The 18,645-nt window shown below is 36.5% G+C and overlaps 3 protein-coding genes across 4 annotated transcripts; all 3 read right to left on the reverse strand.

Annotated features, from left to right (window-relative positions):
- Positions 1-1,972: 1,972 nt before the first annotated feature.
- On the reverse strand, positions 1,973-4,936 carry LOC116027115. Of its 2 annotated transcripts, none has more exons than XM_031268546.1 (4): positions 4,184-4,936; positions 2,881-2,936; positions 2,603-2,783; positions 1,973-2,526 (listed from the first exon to the last, which is right to left on the reverse strand). In XM_031268546.1, exons 1-4 carry the CDS (start codon positions 4,832-4,834, stop codon positions 2,200-2,202), a joined length of 1,215 nt encoding a protein of 404 aa, XP_031124406.1. In that variant the 5' UTR covers positions 4,835-4,936; the 3' UTR covers positions 1,973-2,199. The 2 variants fall into 2 exon arrangements, with proteins under 2 accessions (XP_031124406.1, XP_031124405.1); XM_031268545.1 differs by having other exon boundaries at positions 1,973-2,529; positions 4,184-4,935.
- Positions 4,937-9,858: 4,922 nt separating this feature from the next.
- Positions 9,859-17,573, reverse strand: LOC116027559 (wall-associated receptor kinase-like 3). Its single transcript, XM_031269260.1, has 7 exons — positions 17,485-17,573; positions 16,960-17,001; positions 15,738-16,836; positions 13,644-13,692; positions 13,399-13,501; positions 11,570-12,442; positions 9,859-10,967 (listed from the first exon to the last, which is right to left on the reverse strand). Exons 3-7 carry the CDS (start codon positions 16,757-16,759, stop codon positions 9,859-9,861), a joined length of 3,156 nt encoding a protein of 1,051 aa, XP_031125120.1. The 5' UTR covers positions 16,760-16,836; positions 16,960-17,001; positions 17,485-17,573.
- An 83-nt stretch (positions 17,574-17,656) lies between these two features.
- LOC116027560 (wall-associated receptor kinase-like 22) lies at positions 17,657-18,439 on the reverse strand (the record flags this gene model as incomplete). The annotated part of the gene is made up of 1 exon (XM_031269261.1): positions 17,657-18,439. A coding segment is annotated over exon 1 (777 nt), but the record flags the coding sequence as incomplete, so codon positions are not given.
- Between the last annotated feature and the right edge of the window lie 206 nt (positions 18,440-18,645).

Below are 18,645 nucleotides of genomic sequence, written 5' to 3' on the forward strand. Positions count from 1 at the left end.
CATGTACATAATTTTTGTATCAGGGTTCATAATGTAATATGAACTATAGTGGATGGTATAACAATTGAAATATAGAGGGTTGGATTAGGAGAAGTCAAATGTATACGCCGAAAGTGTTTTGTGAGTGTATTATGTGGAATACATGTATGATAGATGCGTGCATGTTGAACATTATGAAAAAGAAAAAGGGAGGTTTTGGAGTTGATCGATATGTGAGCCCAATATCCCCCCAAGTATGATTATAGCTTTTAGACTTTTAGGAAAAATCTCTTGTGAATCTACTAGTGTGATTGCTGTGATATTATTACCTGGCCTAAAGGAGAAAATTGTACGTTTTAAATTATTACATTCCAATTTTAAATTTTTTTTTTTTTTTTACCATTCTAGTCTTAAAGTTTTGGTAAAAAAAAAAAAAAGAAGAAGTAAATATCTAATTGTGTATCAATAATTTACGGGTTTATCAAAATTATTTGATAGGGAATATCCCTCGGCTAATTACATGTACATACCGCGTGTCTGCTCGATAGTTGGTCAGGAATGTGAGAAAAATTATTCTCGACCATAACCAACCTCAAAATTGACCGACCAGGCCTAAGATAGCGGACCGAACTACGGCTTAGCTGGTAGTAGTATTCGCCTGCCTTGAGATCCACCCAGGCCATCTTAGGTCATCAACCCATTCACAGCAGAAACGAGAACCCCCGATATTCCCTTATGCATGGGTCACACGTGTCGTGCACGCCGATATTCCCTTATGCATGGGTCACACAAGACGTGCACGCCGACTCTCAGGCATGTGTTTCCTTCACCTAATATAAATACCGCATTAAATGCTAGAGGAGGAACTTTGGCGTTTTCCACTTAACCATTGTCAGCTCGAGACCCTCTGACATATTGTCATCTTTCCCTAGCTCAACAACTTAAACCATCAAGCAGACGATTAAAGAATCCGCATACGATCCGATCTTACTATTCATATGTATTTGTGTGAATGACCGTATTTATCACATCGGTATTGGTACAACAAAGTAACATTTATATTGATTAACCAGTTATTGTTGTGTTCAAAAAGGCACATTTTATTCTAGGTCATACTTATAATAGCACCCTTCCTATTTTGGTGGATTTACTGTTTATTTTTATAGTATAGTAGTATAGTGTGACACCATACACGTTTAGAATATTGCATAATAAATAAATTTATCTAATGTGAATGCTGAGTTGCTGACCATAGCAGACTGCTGGTGTTGACTGCTGAGACTTGAGGATGGAGGACAGCTAGTCTAGCTAGACAGTAGTCTAGTTGCTTCACTTGCTTGGACTATAATTTTTCACATTATGATTACATTCATTTCTTGAATTTCATTTATTTTTGGGTATTTATTATTCTTTGCTGATCATATCTTATTACTTGTACAACATAACTATTTATTTCAATTTCCAAGGATAAAACTATTAGGACTATCTGAGTTTGAGTCACGTTAGGACTAGCTATTCTACTATACCTGAGACTCCCCTTGTATATATATCTCCTATTCCTCATCATTGTAATTGTTCAATTGAATCAATACAATATTCAGTTCTCATCAAAACTATAGGGACCAAATTTTTTACTAATATTGTTTACCATCTTAAGTGATCAATAAAACCTTTTTTTTTTTTTTATTTATTGGTTGCCATAAGTTGACCGACCCTACCTGCATTAGAAAAGAACAATATTGATATTACTATGTTAGATGGTGAAAATTTTTGGTCTCGGCATGATCGTTATTCGAATATGCCTAATAACTATGGTATTAAAATTATCTTAACAAAATAAGGCAATGATTTTTCCTATTTTAATATTATTATGTAATCCATTGATGTCATGACTTCTATTTAATTAGGATGATGAGTGCATTTACTTGTAAACATATTTCCTTTTAGGTGTATCAAGACAAAAATAATACCAGCCAACATCTGCAGCATTATGCTACCAACAAAAGCATTTGAAATGTTCCATTGTAAGAAATCCTTTGTGACAACATTCTAAGCAGATCAGATATTCAACTCCTTCAAATCTTTGCTGTTAAAACTGGAGCTATATATACAGCTAAAGAAACACAAAGGTCAAAAGGGGGAGTGTTTATTGTTTTGTTCATGATGATAATGACACTTTAAAACAAGTTAGGATCTTATTACTGCTGAACAAGAGGATAACTAGATAGATATGAAATAGTCCTTAGCGCGAGAAACGCCATCTCTGGCCAGAACACCTTCGAGATCTCCGATGATTCTCGCCAGCCATATTTCTAAACTTCTTTGGATTTCTTTGAAGGTGTTTCTGACTAGGTCGATGGCTCTTCTTGCGGCTACGCTTGCTTGGCCTTCGCTATCATCCCCGCAACGAGCCTTCCCCGATTTAGACTGTAGCGCCAAGAGTTTCTGCCCGGTTTCAGATGCGTGCTGCTGGAGCCGGAATGCTTCGAGCAGAAAATCTGTTTGCTTTTGTGTTCGAAACTCTGAACCGAGGGGTTCACAAGGATCCTGCTGTTTAAACGACCGCAATTTGTCATATCAGATTTATTAACAAAAAAGAAGAGTCATTTATCATAGGCGTTACCATTCTTTGGCAAAGATCGTCAATCTTCCCAGAAATAGCTCGATATATCTCTGCCTGTTTTTGCATTAGCGATGTTACCTTCGATAGATCACGCTTTCCAACTATTTCCAGATTCAATAGCTCCAGCTCAAGTTGCTTCAGTTTAGACGACACTCCGGCTGATTCTTTCCAAGGAGCCTCCCTTCAGCATTAGAAAACGTTTTGCTCGCATCAATTTCAATATGTTCAACATACACACACATATCCAACTAGACCCGAGCTTAATAAGAGAAATTTACCTTGTTACATAATGCTTCGAATTATACAGGGATTCACGAGATTCATACTGCATATCCTACCAAAAAAAAAAAGACATAGAATTGATATTAAATACTTTCAAGAAAGCAAATATTGTGTAGACTGTTTAACTATTAACACTCAATCCTTAAAAGCTCCAAACATTTTGACAGTCCCAAAAGTTCACCCCCATGTGATAAACTGATAACCGATAACTTCTTACAGCTTACACCATATATTTCTATCTTTCACTAGTCAGGGCCCCCTTCGTGCCATCCCTTTCTCACACAATCAATGCAGGTAGACCCCAACTCTTTTTTTTTTAGTATTACTGACTCTATTACATTGTACTATTGTAGTATCTGTTCATCTATACTTTCTCAACCTGTTGAAGCACAGAGTCAATACCACCTCAACTGAGGCTCGATCTCATGACCTCCAAAGCTATCTTTAACTAGAGATCAGAGTGCGGGGAACTAGAAAGATTCAAGGAAAATGAACTTGGCAACAAAGAAATGGGCCGAATAGGTAAACTTCATCCCATTCTGAATCTCAACTGATTTTAACATATCTATCTTCATCAGTCCTACATTACTTTTCTCGATGAGGAATTGAGGATTAGTCAGAATGGAGGGGGACCATGCTAGGCTTGACAGCACTGGTTCTATAAATGCTATGAATGCAGTAAAATAATAAATAATAAATAATAACTTACAGTCTTTACTCTAAAGTTTTTGTCTTTCAAGAAAACAACACAACAATAAGATTAACATTTCAAACTATGGATAAGAAAGACAAAGGAACAAGCAAGATGACAATGAATGAGACAAAGTAGGGAGAGTAAATGTATGCACAAAACAACATGGATCATAAAAAAGGCAACCCAGACTCCCAGAGTGCAATTATTAGCCAAATATTTCAATCTCAATTTGGCAGTGAATTGGGAAGATTCAAATTCAAAATTTGGGGTTGTAGCAAGATGGTTTCAGAGCTTAGATTGTACAATGCTGCTCTTAAAAAACACAGGTGCAGAGGCTCAGACAAGACGATATATAGTCCAAGAAAGATCCTATCTAGGAGGTATGTGAAGCCCATGAAATATGTTATAACCTAAGATTGTGCTCTTCAAATCTTCATCAAACTCCATGTTCACATTACAGAGAAACAAGAAGCCAAGCAAAAAGAGACAAGATTTCAGAAGGTTCAGAACACTTTTGTTGTGCAATGTAGACCAATTTTTAGCAGATTTTAATGAAATTAAAGAGGTGGAAAGTGGAAAGAACAGAAACATTAAAGAAATCATACCGGCCAAGGACTGGCTCTTTCAGTCCAGAATTTGGAAGCAGAATTCAAGAAATCTGGGCTGAACATATTCTTCTCCTCCTCCTCCACACTATTATTAACCCTTCCCCCCATCAAACATTCCTCCATCTCTTCACAAACACCCATTTTCCCAAATCTCATCCCCATCTCAGAATCCAACTCGGGAGAACAAAAAGGAGCAGTCTTTACACTCTTTACACCACTACTCAAAAAACCCAACATTTCATCTCTCTCGGCGACCGCCCTTTTCAGCTCGGCCTCCGTTTTTTCCAGCTCAGCCACCCGCTCTCTCAGCCGCGCAATCTCCTCGGCCTCCTCGTCGATCTGTTGCAACAAACTCCGCTCTTTTCGCTGCCAGGCGTGCCTGTGGGTCGCGAAGATCTCCACAACCCTCGCATTGGCCTTGGAGTCCTCTTTGCGGCGTAAAAGGAGCTCCTTTAGCTGCTCCTCCGCCTCTGATACCTGAAATGTGAGGTCCCTGTTGTGGGTCTGGAGAGTTGAGAGTGCGGAGAATGGTTGGGTGGGTAAGTGGGCGAGAGAGAGGGCGAAGCTTAGGCCGAGATAGGATGAGAAGAGCTTGGCGAAGGGGTCTTCAGTTGAAGGATTGAGTTGTTGCTGGTCCCCTGCCGCCATGGCACGAAAGTACTTAGCTTTTGCAGTTTTGCTTGGTGTCTGGTTCGGGTAACTAAGGATTTTATTTTATTTCCCTCTGGTCTTTAGCGTCTGTTGGAGACGACTTGGGACCGTTGTTTACTGTCATAAAGTCTACCTGTGGATTCATAAAGTTTACTTCGCATGTAGTACACGTGTCAAATACTCCGTATGATTTTTATTATGGATTTGAATCTATTAAACATAGACACGGAGCAGTGTTGCCAAGATCCCGCTTAGATACTAATTAAATGGTATCTAGGCGCTAAAAACTCGTGGCTATCTAACGTATCAACATAATTGGTGATTTAGGTGACCAACTAAGCTACCTAAGCGCTGTCTGAGCCGCTTAACTGCTGAACACCTAGGCCTTATAAGTACGTACTAAACTGCCTAGGCGATCGATTAGCTATTTTTTATGGCTAGACCGCTTAGGTACTGAATGCCTAAGCCTCTTAGGCTGCTTCCTCTGCACTAACTAAGCTGTTTAGTTGACCAATTAACTATTATTTTTAAATGAGTTATTTTACTCCAAACTATATCATTTTGAGTGAAATTTCTCTAAATTGTTCAAACTATAGATAATTTTTAAGTTAATATTTAATATATTTTAGTATTAACTATTAAAGTATTAAATAAATAATTATCTTGATGTTTAGTGATTATTAAACATGGATACAGTTTATCTTGTGTACACTGGAGTAATAGCTGCAGTTAGCACGTCACATAAAAAAATTAAAAAAAAAATAACTTCTTAATTTCTTTCTAAACATCACACTGTGACCAACTGAGCTGCTCATTCTGACAAAAAAGAACAACTCCTTGTGATTAGAGTTAGAACTTAGAAGTGATTAGATGAGTACAAAAATGGAAGACATTAGTCACTAATATTAGAGAAGTTATAGACGACAAAAAGAAACACAGCCAGAAGGGCAAAAGCCCATCCATTCCCTTCAGCAAAATTAAAAACTCCATGCAAAACCAGAAACGCCACCAACAGCAGCAGCCACCATCCCCACCCTCCAAATTCATCCCCACCCCCATTAAACCTCACCCCACTCCGATAACTAAACTCCCATTGCACAGAAGACGATGAAGACCCAAGAAGCACAGCCAAGCACACAAGAAACACCAAGAACAGAGGCCCAAGCAGAATCTTGGTAAGCCAATACATAACCAAAAGGACTGTAAGTGCAGGCAGAATAATTGCCTGGGAAGTGTAATACATTCCCAGGATAACAAAAACCGGAAAAACCAAGAAAACCGCGAAGAAAGAGGTGTCTTCAAGAGCAAATGAGAAATAGCCCATCATGGTTTCGCCATGGAGGAGTAATCCCAAGGTGACTACTATGAGAAGAGGAATCAGAGGGGATGGACCTTTAGCCATTTTATGAAGCTGTGATGGTTTTAGACTTTTAGTTGTTTTGTGTTGTTTAGATGATGAAGAAATAGGAAAACAGTGTTGGAGAACTAATTAATGATTACAAGCTGATGATAAAATGGATTATCTTAATTAGGGTGGTTATGAATGGTGGTGTTGTATGGATGGATGGTTGATTTAAGTTGTTACTCTTGGTCACCAACTTGGCTGGTTTGGTATATATACTAATTTCACATTAGTTATGTCATTAATTAACTTCAATTCCATAACAACAAAACCTAGAGATGAATATAATGAAGTTGGATTGAGATCAGAAACATATAGGAAAGATGATGAAGTATTAATTAATGAACATATATATTATTAATTTCACTATAAATTTATGTGATCCCATGATTAAAAAAAATTGTTGATGACTTCAAGATTTTTGCCACTTATATAAAGCTATTAAGTCTTGAAGTTTGAGTTGGTCATGTTTTAATTTGGATAGATGCCTAATCTATTAACTAAAGAGAAAACACATATTGGCTCTGATACCAAATTAAAGCATGTGTTCCATCTCAACTAAAAGCTTAAGGTGATAGTTGGACTGCACATATTATATTTATGCTCACAGGAACAACAAAGGAAGAATATTGGAACATTTTGGACAAGTTCTGGAAGAAAAGGGAATTACAAGGAAGAATACAAGTTGGAAAAGAATTGGAAGCTGCCTAATGGGCCAAGGCCCATCTACCTCCTATATATTCTACCTATTCTCTACAATTGAAGGAGGTTCCCTTATAGAGTTCTGAACCCTAGCTTTTAGTTTATATTTCCCTAGCATAGTTTAGAACAGTTTTACATTAGATTATTTTATTTCAAGCTTGGAATCGGATTGAAGTTGGATTTGTTCTTTATCAGTTAAGTTCTCTTATTCCTTTATTACTTTCTTGCAATGTTTATGGTTATTTATTGCTTTGCTTTGTTTACTCCCATCATGCGGAAGTAGTTCGTTTATAGGTCCTTTGTTTATCTTGATGTTCGATTTATGATTAATTGCATAAAGAGATTGAATCTTTTGCCTAGGGTTTATGTTGATTTGGGGATTTCTTTGCACTAGTTATTGGTTTGTTGCCAGAATTAATTGCTAGTCTAGGAGATGGATTCATTACAACGACAGTTGGATGGAGACCTCGAGCCTTACCAATTTCAACCTAATTTTCCTGCTATGAAAGTAGAGGTAATTTTGGGGGCTTACAATGCTTAGGTGCTTAAGATTATGGTTGATGCATCACGACAGTGGGGCAATCTTAGTCTAATTCTCTTATTGATTACGAAAGTAGCTGAGTTGAATTCTTTTGTGCATTGCCCATATATCCCTTGGTTAATTATTCTTTCCCTAATTCTGAGTTTGTTAGAACATCAAGGTTACAATCCCCTAATCTGGCCCATACTTTTATCATACAGTTTACACCTGAATCAATTGTTTTCTTTTACATCCTTTAATCTTTGTTGCTTGGATTCTATAAATTCATATACTCTAGTGCCTGGTAATTCACACAGTTACGTGCCATAACACCAATCCTCAGCGGAACGACATTACACCCTTTTTACACTCATCATTTGTGCTCATGAGTAGTGACATGGACCATGAAGTAAGTGTAAAACGACGTTGTTTAATTTTAATTTTGTATAAATAAAAATTTGTTACCATTTTCCTTTTTCGTTATCATTGTATAAGCTCTTTTTTTTAAGTTTTATTTTTCAGTCCATTGTTGTAAATATGGGCCTAGGCGGCGCCCCTAAGCCATGCCGTTTTGCCCTTTAGGCACTGCCTAGCCGGCCGGTCGCCTAAGCGGCCGAATTCAATTGAGTTGACCGAGTTATTTTATTTTTTAATTAGGTTTTTTTTCTTAAAACAATATCGTTCAGAGAGAAAAACCCAATTAAAATAGAAGTCCAATTAAAAAAGCCCTAGGCCCCCTCCGTGTTCTGCATTTGTGCGCGTCGAAGCTCCATCTGCTCTGCGTCAAGTCGACAAGAGGACAATAGGTACGTAAATAACATATTCTCTTGATTCTTTATGCTACTAATCCATTGATTCTATGATTCATTAACCACTATTCTAATATATTGACTATATTCTATAATTCATTGATTAGTAATTACATTCATTGATTCATTGCCACTATTTTTTTTTAATAATTGGGTGGCCACCTAGGCACCGCGCCCTAGTTCCTAGCTCTCCTCGAATGGTAAAAAAGTGCAAACACTTGAACTTGTACAAATGAATTTAATAAGTCATGTTTACCATTTGTTCACTACCGTTGACCACTATTTACCATCGTTGTCGCCATTAAATCAACTGCCGATGGCCTTCTTTAGAGGAGAAGGCGACCAATTAAGTGTTCGCCTTTTTTATTGGAAGGCCAGGCAACCAAATGGCAGCCTTCTACAAAGGAGTGCCTACCCCACTAGAATGAGAATACAGGTTTTAAGAATATAAAAATGAAATATTAAAGCAATTGATCCTAATATAATGACATCTAAAGCACCAATCAAAACAAAAATTTAAAAACATTAATCCAAACTTAAAAATCAAATGAAATGATACTTGTTTTTAATTAGGAGAATCAAATCCATGGACAATCCTTTGGAAGGTTATTTGTTTGATACTTGTCCGATGTCAAGTTTGACGACTTTTTCCGTAAAGGCTGCTCTATACCCAAAGCCAATGATCAAACCCTTGACCTTTGGTTAAGGATGAATGAGTCTCTTCCACTCAACCACACCCTCCAAGTTAGAGCAACCAAATTATTTTAACAATAAATAGGTTTCAAGTAGTCTATCAAGACAGAAAGAGCTCAAATCTTAAATAACATAATCAGATCATGCCTAATAATTTATTCTTTATTTTCTCATAAAGGTATTCACATTTGTCATGATTTAATATAAACAAATTTCATTCACACACATTTTCAGCAAGCTCATTGCTCAACAACTGGCGAAGATTATCTTGTATTATTTAAATGGAAAAAGTAAATTAAGACTCTCCTACTATACATTATATTATGAGACAGATGTGATTGAATATAATAACCATGGACGGAGCACCAAAAAGTCATGTTGGGGTTAAGTTATGATGAAAATTTACAATATATCAATCCATCTATTAGCTTACATAGGAGTTAGGATACATGTAAAATGTTAGCTTACAGCAATTTCTATTCATCAATATTTAAGTGGAAATTTATGACTTCGTTTATCTTTACAAAAAGTGAACCATAAAACTTGACATTTACCAAAAAAAAAAATATTTTAACACTAAAACTTCGATCAACTGTTTCTTCAATCAAATTTCTCTTTTTATAATGTTATAAATATATCATACTAAATTTATATGCCGGACTAGCTATTACTAAACATCTGGTGAAGAAACGCATTGTATGTTATATTATTTAAATGGAAAACTTTCATAATAAGTTACATGAATTATGAAAAGTATACTTTTCACATTCCAAACTACACATAAAAGCAACTCTCCTACACCATGAGAGTGATAGGTGTGCTTGAATATAACAAACTGAGAACTAATTCAACTGACTTATGACAAGTTTTGACACCTGAAATAGCAAAATTTAAGCTATACGAAACCTGATTCAGTTTCTAATGTTTCCATGGCCGAGGCGAGATGGGGATTAGATGCTCTAATGGCGTCCAACTCCGCAGCCACTTCTTTCATTGTAGGCCTTTTCTTCCCATTGAAGTTCAAGCAACGTTGTGCAAGTGAAGCAACCACCATCACTTCTTCCTTTTTCCCTTGCTCTAAAACTTCCATGTCAAGAATCTTTGAAAGAGTGTTCTTCTCCATGCACAATAGAAATCGTGTTACCAAGCTCCTGTCCTCATCATCATTAGCTTCAAATGAAATTGGCTTTTGTCCTGTCAAGAGTTCAGCAAGGACTACTCCAAAGCTGTAAACATCACTCTTATCTGTGAATTGACTCGATCGAAAATATTCTGGATCGAAGTAACCAAAAGTCCCCTTAACTATGGTAGTCAAGTGAGTTTGGTCAATTGAAATGGACCTTGATGTTCCAAAATCTGAAACTTTGGCTCGAAATTTCTCGTCTAGAAGGATGTTACTCGACTTGATGTCTCTATGGTATATAGGAATTGATGAGGCGGAGTGGAGATAAGCTAAAGCACTAGCCACCTCTGATGCAATCCTGAGGCGAATATCCCATGAAAGTGGAATGAGCTCGTTGCCATAATTGTTATGGATAAGGCTCAAAAGTGTCCCATTTGGTATAAATTCATAAACCAAAATGGGAACTTCAGTCTCTAAACAACACCCCAGTAGTTTGACAACATTCCTATGATTTATTTGGGAAAGAATGACAACCTCGTTGATGAATGGCTCCAACTGGTTCTCGTCCACGACTTGCGATTTCTTAACTGCAACGATCTGCCCATCAATTAACATTCCTTTGTACACGGTCCCTTGCCCACCTCGGCCTATAATTCTATTGGCATTGAAATGATCAGTGGCCTTATCCAACTCACTTGCCGTGAAAAGCTTAGCATTCTCTATAGTCCCGTCTTTAGCTAAGAGTTGTTGTTGTAAAAGGAGACCTCCATTACGCTTGAAGAACTTTTTCCTTTGTTTCTTCATCTTTCTCTTCTTGATGGCTTTACGGAGGATGAAACAACTCCATACTAACAACAAAATTCCAAAACATCCACTAACACCTGAGATTGAGTGATGCAAGTGATGAGTAGAATGAAACTTCATATGGATTCTTAATTTATATTTATTAAACTACAATAATAAGTTGATAAGAAAAAAAGGTCGAGTTTCCTTTGAGATGAGTTGGGCCAAGATGGTAAAATAATACTTATGATAGAAAATGTAATATGAATAGAAAAATTACTTAAAAGAAAAAAGTGTAATACTAATAATGAATAAATTTATTGATTGATATTTATGAGAGAAAGTGTAATAGATCATACTTATGAACGGAATTATAGTATTAAGCCACTCCCGCAGAATTATGTATTTGAGACTATAGGTACATAAATTCAACTAACTGACCAATAATAGTAGATAGTTCCTTGACCGTGAGCTTACGATGATGACCACCTGCATGAGATGGAAGAATATTTATAATTAGTTGTGATTAAACAAGAATTTTGCTAATTAAACTCATTCCACCTGAATGACATGTAATTATTATATATTGATGAGTATCAACAGTATAGTATCTAGATTTTAGAATGATTTATCACTGCTCAAATTTAAGGGAGATCAGAGTAGACATATTTAGATATAGTATAGATTAGTGGCGGCGTACCGTGACATCCATTTGCAATTAATGGGTTCCCTATCGTAGGATATGGGCAGTTACAATAATAACCCGCCGCGTAAGACGACCCATCAGAATTTATGCGGTGTTGGCAGTAGTCTGAGGGGGTGGATGGAGGCAAGTGTGGGATGGTCCAGTGCCACACGACCGGAACAGCTATCTCTTTCTGCCCGGTGCCGGGAAAGCTTTGGGCGAACCAATCTTGATGAACAAAGAAGGCATAGCTGCAGGCATTATTGAGGGCAGCCGAGTTTGTGAAGTTGACTTGGTATGTTCTTATATCATCGGTGTTAACCTGGAATTGGCAACAGTTTTTGCCGTAGCAAAGATGTTGACGTTTCGGGAATTTGCCACACAACGAGGTGCATCCGCCTAGTATATTGTAACCAGGCGATGTGAGGAGAGCGTTGCCACAACCTAAAAGCATGAACTTGTTGTAGTTTACAGAGTAAAAGAATGGGGTTTGGGATAATTTGGTGTCGGAAATTATGCTGATATTGCTTCCATCAGACCGGGTGGTGGTTTGGCAGACAGGAGAGATGGACTGTTTGAGTGTTATTGTCCGATCTTCAAAGGAAATGCCTAGAATCTCTCCTACGCTACTGTCATTGGAAAAGGAGCTCAAATACGGCTTCTCCACACCATTCGAGGATTTGGTGCAATTTATGAGAAACCATTCGCTCATATAGCAATCTTTGTTGTGTCCAAATCCGAAGGGGTAGTAGATGCTAACGTTGCCACACTGGTCTGGACAGCCCTTTGGAACCATAGATATCCCATTTTGCTTATACCAATACGCCTCATCATATATCCCATTTTGCTTATACCAATGCGCCTCATCATTCGTATTATATACATTATCTGCCAAAGTGAGCATCACTGTGAAGCTCATCATCACCATAACTGCCGCTACTATTTCTTTTCTAGCGGACATCATTTTATTTTTTTCTTGTATATATGTGTTTCTTTTCTTGTTTACATCTTAGAACGTATCCAATGAATATTTATAAGGAAGTGAGCAATGAGTCCCATGTTTACTTTTCTCAAATTTCACTGATTCAATTTTCTCATAAAGGTATTCACATTTTAAGAATAAATAGGTTTCAAGTACGTAGTCCATAATGGCGGAAAGAGGGGAATCGTCACTTGTGAGAATTGAACCTGGATTCTCCCAAAATTTCTCCCCACAAAGAGAACTCCTTTGCCACTTGAGCTACCCCACTGGACGGCTATGTTGAAACTACACATTAAATTAAAACGACTCTCCTGGCCTACTATACATTATGAGACAGATGTGGTTGAATATAATAACCATGGACGGAGTACCAAAAAGTCATGTTGTTTTTAAATAATTTTTCACATTAACACAAAATATATACAATAATAAAAAATTTACATTTATTTAAATCTTGATTATTATCGTTATTTTATCAAATACTCCGTAAATGTTATCAATTATTTTATTGACAATAATATTTTAAAATAATTAAATGATATTTGTTTTAGTGTTGATATGATAAACTAAATATTCCAAAATTTGTGGGACAATTTAGAAAATCAGTATTAATTTTTGTCAATTTCAAAATTAATCCTTTAAACTAGCAAATTAAATGTGAATACTAAATTTATATTTATTAATGTAAAATATGGAAGCTTGTTAAATTGAATGTTTAAAATATTAATTTTAAAATGATACAAATTTTAGTTAAACGCGCTCGATAAACATGATAGCTATGGGTTTAGAGTTACAACAAAAAAAAATTGACTCAATCACAAAATGAAAAATGATAAGCCTCCAACACCTCAACAAAACTAACCAAAAACTCGCAGACTAACCCAATTAACATTCCTACCTAAAGTTGCTTTAATTTGCCCTTGAATATTACAGAAAACTGTACTTGTGGCAAGTTTTGGATATACCTGAAGAAAAGTATATGTAACAAAAGAGTAAAATTTAAGCAATATAATGAAATGTGATATCCCTTCTCCATTAAACCTCTTGTCTTTATCATTAGTGACTTGTGTTCCAAAGCTTCCAAAGGTGTATAATAATATATAATACGCGGCTGTGAACGTGAGCACCACTTTGAAAGTGTCTCATGAATCTGTACCTGTAAGATAGGTTGAATCAATTAAGATAAAAACAATTAAACATTCTAATTGTTCATATTTTTCATTAACATCTTTATAATAATAATAATAATAATAAAGACTTTAGATCAAACTTATCTAACAGTCGTTATACCGTGGACCATGGTCCACAATGTATTTTGAACCATGGATCATGATTGATACTGCAGTTGTGTTGAACTGATACTGCAGTCGTGTTTAACGGATACTACAGTTGTGTTGAAAGAGAACTACAGTTGCGCGGAACAGAGGCCGTGTCATCCGTCTGGAACTGCAGTTGTGTTGAACTGATACTGCAGTTGTGTTGTCGGATACTGCAGTTGTGTTGAAAGGATACTGCAGTTGTGTTGAACGGATGAACGGTCTCTGTTCCGCGCAACTGCAGTTTCCTTTCAACACAACTACAGTATCTTTTCAACACAACTGCACTATCCGTTCAACACAACTGCAGTTCCAGTCATGATCATGGTCCACCATGGTCCACAATATAATTTGCGCTTATCTAAAGATAAGTTCATAAGTTGACAAACTAAAATTCTATGTTCACAAATCCATCTTAACCAATATCCCACAAGGGTTCCGACAAATCACTCATCTTGATTGCATTGGTTTATACAAATATTGGTTCATAGCCCACCACTGTACTATTTTAGTGGAAATTAATTAGTCATAAGAATGAATATATAGTTCATGCATGTGGAGTCAGTGTCAGCGCGTTTGGAAATTAAAGAATTTCATCATATTGAAGCTTCTATATATTTACAAAAAGTGGATGGATATCCAGAGTTGTTGGGAGAGTAACATGATGCCAGATATCATTTCCAATTCCAAATTCTCAATATAGAGTGAGAACACAAGACTTCTATTTATGAAAAGTAGACCATAAATATTGACATTTAGCAATAATAAATTATTTGTAGTAAAAAAAAAAATACATGTGGTCAACTGGTCTAGTTAGAAAGATTGTGAAAGGCCGGGATGGAATGATATATCCTTTCAGGGTAAGGATTTCATGAGGAGTAGTTGATTTGATGGTAGTGTTTCAAACTAAAATAGTCATCAAATAGGCAAAACCCATTTCTAAGATGATCACTGTGTTGCCAACAAAGGTTTTTTTTTTTTTTTTTTTTTCTTGGCATGTGAAGCTAAGCTGGTCACATTGGTGAAGTTTGAGAAAAAAAGATCAAGAATCGAGTCTCACCAGCGGCAGTGTGGGAGCAACCTTTCAAAATGAGGAGCTCCTTGTGCGCAGTAAGCAAGTTTCTAGCTTTAATTTTGTATTCAGTTGAGTTACCATGATATATATCATCTCCGACGCTCTGTCGAATCAAGGCATAAGGGCCCTTGGGGTTGTGATCGGGGATTCAACCTTTTGAAATGAACAAAGGCTTGTTTTCATCGTCTTAAATGTACATTTATTATTTCATATATTTATCGTCGATGTTTATATGTACGCATATATACAAATGTACAACATTATGTCACAAGGTGTAACAAATTACACAAGATTTAATGTAAAAAAAATTCCATATACATACACACATTCTAATGGCATTAACAGCTGGTGAAGAATGATAAACACAATATATATGTTTATACACTATGGGAAAGGTGTGCTTGAATATGACACAGTGAAAATAGTTCAACTTAACCAAGTTTTTGTTCACTTAGCTTGAAGAAGGATGTAGTAACAGTGTTTAATACATTAAACTAAGGAAAAATAAATAGTATAGAGCTTTAGAAGTAAAAGCATATTATTATTGAACATTTGAACTGAATAAAGAGTGTTTAATACATTAGAGTAAGGAAATTTAAAATAAATAGTATAGAGCTTTGGAAGTAAAAGCATATTATTATTGAACCGAATATATAAAGTGTTTTATACATTAGACTAAGAAAAAATAAATAGTATAGAGCTTTGGAAGTAAAAAGCATATTATTATTGAACTGAATAAAGAGTGTTTAATAAAAAAAAAGAATAAAGAGTGTTTAATACATTAGACTAAGGAAAAATAACTATGATAGCAAGTCTGATTCGATTTCCAATGTTTCTGCCGATGGGAGACAAGGATGAGATGCTATAATGGCGTCCAACTCTGTGGCAACATCTTTCATGGTAGGTCTTTTCTTCCCATTGAAGTTCAAACAACGATGTGCAAGTAAAGCAATCGCCATAACATCTTCCTTTTTACCTTGCTTTGAAACTTCCATGTCAAGAATCTCCATGATACGGTTTTCTTCCATGGACAATAGAAATCGTATTACCAAGCTCCTATCCTCATCATCATTAACTTCAAAGGAAATTGGCTTTTGTCCGGTAAGGAGCTCAGCAAGGACAACTCCGAAACTATAAACATCACTCTTATCTGTGAATTGACTTGATCGGAAATACTCCGGATCCAAATAACCAAATGTACCCTTCACTATGGTCGTCAAGTGAGTTTGGTCAATTGAAATGGACCTGGACGTTCCAAAATCTGAAACTTTAGCTCGAAATTTCTCATCCAGAAGGATGTTACTCGACTTGATGTCTCTATGGTAAATAGGAATTGATGTCGCCGAATGGAGATAAGCCAATGCATTAGCAGTCTCCGATGCAATCCTGAGGCGAGTATCCCACGAAAGGGGAATGAGCTCGTCGCCAAAATTGTCATGGATAAGGCTAAAAAGCGTTCCGTTTGGTATAAATTCATAAACCAAAATGGGAACTTCTGTTTCCAGACAACATCCCAGTAGTTTCACAACATTCCTATGATTGATTTGGGAAAGAATGACAACCTCATTGATGAACGACTCCAATTGGTTCTCGTCTACTGCCTGCGATTTCTTAACTGCAACGATTTGCCCATCAATTAACATTCCTTTGTACACTGTGCCTTGCCCGCCTCGACCTACTATTCTATTGGCATTGAAGTGATCTGTGGCCTTATCCAACTCATTTGCTGTAAAAATCTTTGTCTTCTCTATGGTCCCTTCTTTGACCAAGAGTTGTTGCTGTAATAGGAGACCTCCATTCCTCTTGAAGAACCTTTGCCTCATTTTCTTCATCTTTCTCTTCTTGATGGCCTTATAGAGGATAAAGCAAGCCGACAATACTAGCAAAAATCCAAAACTTGTACTAACACCTGAGATTGAGTGATACGAGTGAAGAGAATGTCAATATGATTTAGATTTAGATAACATGAATATACGCTTAATGTATGTTTATTAACTATACTACCATATGTATTTCAAACGGTTAAACTTACCAATTATAGTTGATAGTTGCTTGACAGTGAGCTTACCATCATCTGCATTAGAAGAAAATTAAATGCAGATGAGTAAAACAACAAAATCTTGAGCCAGCCTGTGTAGAATGCACAATAGTGATATTGATTTTGATCCCATGCATTTTATTAAAGGTTTGAAGTGATATATAGTGGGCATACAAAATTTATACTACCTCCGTTCCATTTTGGTTGTCTAATTCGTTTAATGGAGGTTTTGATTGAAGTTATTTTTAATCTAATTTTTCATAATATTAAGTTTAGCATTAGTATATAAAATTTATATATTTAGAAACTATATTAAATGTACTATTAAACACAAAAAAATAAATTTGAAAATAATAAAAAATTACTAAAGAGAAAGAGTTGATTTGACCGATGAAGAATAGTAAATAGGACAGGTAAAATATGACAGATGGAGTATATTTTTATATATATTATGCTCCAGACCGATGCAATTAAACAGTAAACATTTATAGAGAGTATAGATTAGTAGCATATATGTACCTTGACATCCATTTGCTAAGTAAGGGTTCCCTTTTTTGGGACTGTTGCAGTAACAATACCAATAGGTAGTACTTGATGTATAAGTTAAATTGTCGCAGGTGTATGAGGAGGATGGAGGCAAGTGCAAGTAGTCGTGTAGGATGCTCCACCGCCACACGACCGGAACAACTATCTCTTTCTGCCGGTTGCCCGGTGAGCTTTCAGCGAACCAATTTTGATCAACAATGAAGGCATAGTTGCTGGCATTTACGAACAAGTTTGTGAAGTTGAGTTGGTGCATTTTTACATCGTCACCTAAATAAGATTCGCAACAGTTTATGCCGTTGCAAGGTTGGTCAAGTCGGGTGGTTTTGCCATCACACCACGAAGTGCAACCGCCTAGTTTAGTATGACTAGGCGACGCAGAAGTGAGGAGAGCGTTGCCACAACCGAAAAGCATTAACTTGTTGAAGGACGAAGAGTAGAAGAATGGGGTTGCGGATAAATTTGTGTTACCCCCCATTAGGGAGAATGAATTATTCTTAGTATTGTTTCCCCCAGACTCGGGGATGAGAGGAGAGATTGACTCTTGAATTGTTATTGTTTGATCTACTAAGGAAATGCCCAGAATCTCTCTTAGGCTGCCACTCTTGCCATCGGAAAAGACCCTCAGGTAGGACTTGTGGGCACCATGGGAGGAGGATTTGATGCAATCTATGATGAACCATTTGTTCATATAGCAATCTTTGTTGGGCCCAATTCCGAAGGGGTAGTAGATGCTAACGTTGCCGCACATATCTGGACAACCCTTTGGAACCATCGGTACCCCATCTCGCTTATACTGATCGGCTTCATAAGACATATCAGCTTCGGATGCCAAAGTGAGCATCACTATGAAGCTCATGATCGTCACCATAGCTGCCGCTACTGATCTTTCTTTTCCACCCCACATCTTTTCTTTTTTGGGCATGTAAGTGTATGTACTGTTCCTATTCTTTTCTTGTGTATGTCTTGAAACCTATCCAATGAATATTTATAAGGGAGCTGATGAGATAGCATGATTTACTTGGGCTGCAACACAACCAAATTAATTAAGTTATTTGTTAGGTAATTATCAGGTTTCAACCCATCCAATAATTATTTTAACAATAAATAGGTTTCAAGTAGTCTATAATGGCGGAA

This window comes from Ipomoea triloba, chromosome 8 (assembly GCF_003576645.1).
Source record: "Ipomoea triloba cultivar NCNSP0323 chromosome 8, ASM357664v1".
Taxonomy (NCBI): Eukaryota; Viridiplantae; Streptophyta; class Magnoliopsida; order Solanales; family Convolvulaceae; genus Ipomoea; species Ipomoea triloba.

Coding starts and splice junctions, on each gene's coding strand:
- LOC116027115 (XM_031268545.1), bottom strand. CDS start 4,834: ATGGCGGCAGGGGACCAGCAACAACTCAATCCTTCAACTGAAGACCCC. Junction 2,784..2,880: donor TCGAAGCATTATGTAACAAG/GTAAATTTCTCT, acceptor CTAATGCTGAAG/GGAGGCTCCTTGGAAAGAAT. Junction 2,530..2,602: donor ACGATCTTTGCCAAAGAATG/GTAACGCCTATG, acceptor TCGTTTAAACAG/CAGGATCCTTGTGAACCCCT.
- LOC116027559 (XM_031269260.1), bottom strand. CDS start 16,759: ATGAAGAAAATGAGGCAAAGGTTCTTCAAGAGGAATGGAGGTCTCCTA. Junction 12,443..13,398: donor GGTTAGTCTGCGAGTTTTTG/GTTAGTTTTGTT, acceptor TCACTTTGGCAG/ATAATGTATATAATACGAAT. Junction 10,968..11,569: donor AATTGCAAATGGATGTCACG/GTACGCCGCCAC, acceptor ACTCAATCTCAG/GTGTTAGTGGATGTTTTGGA.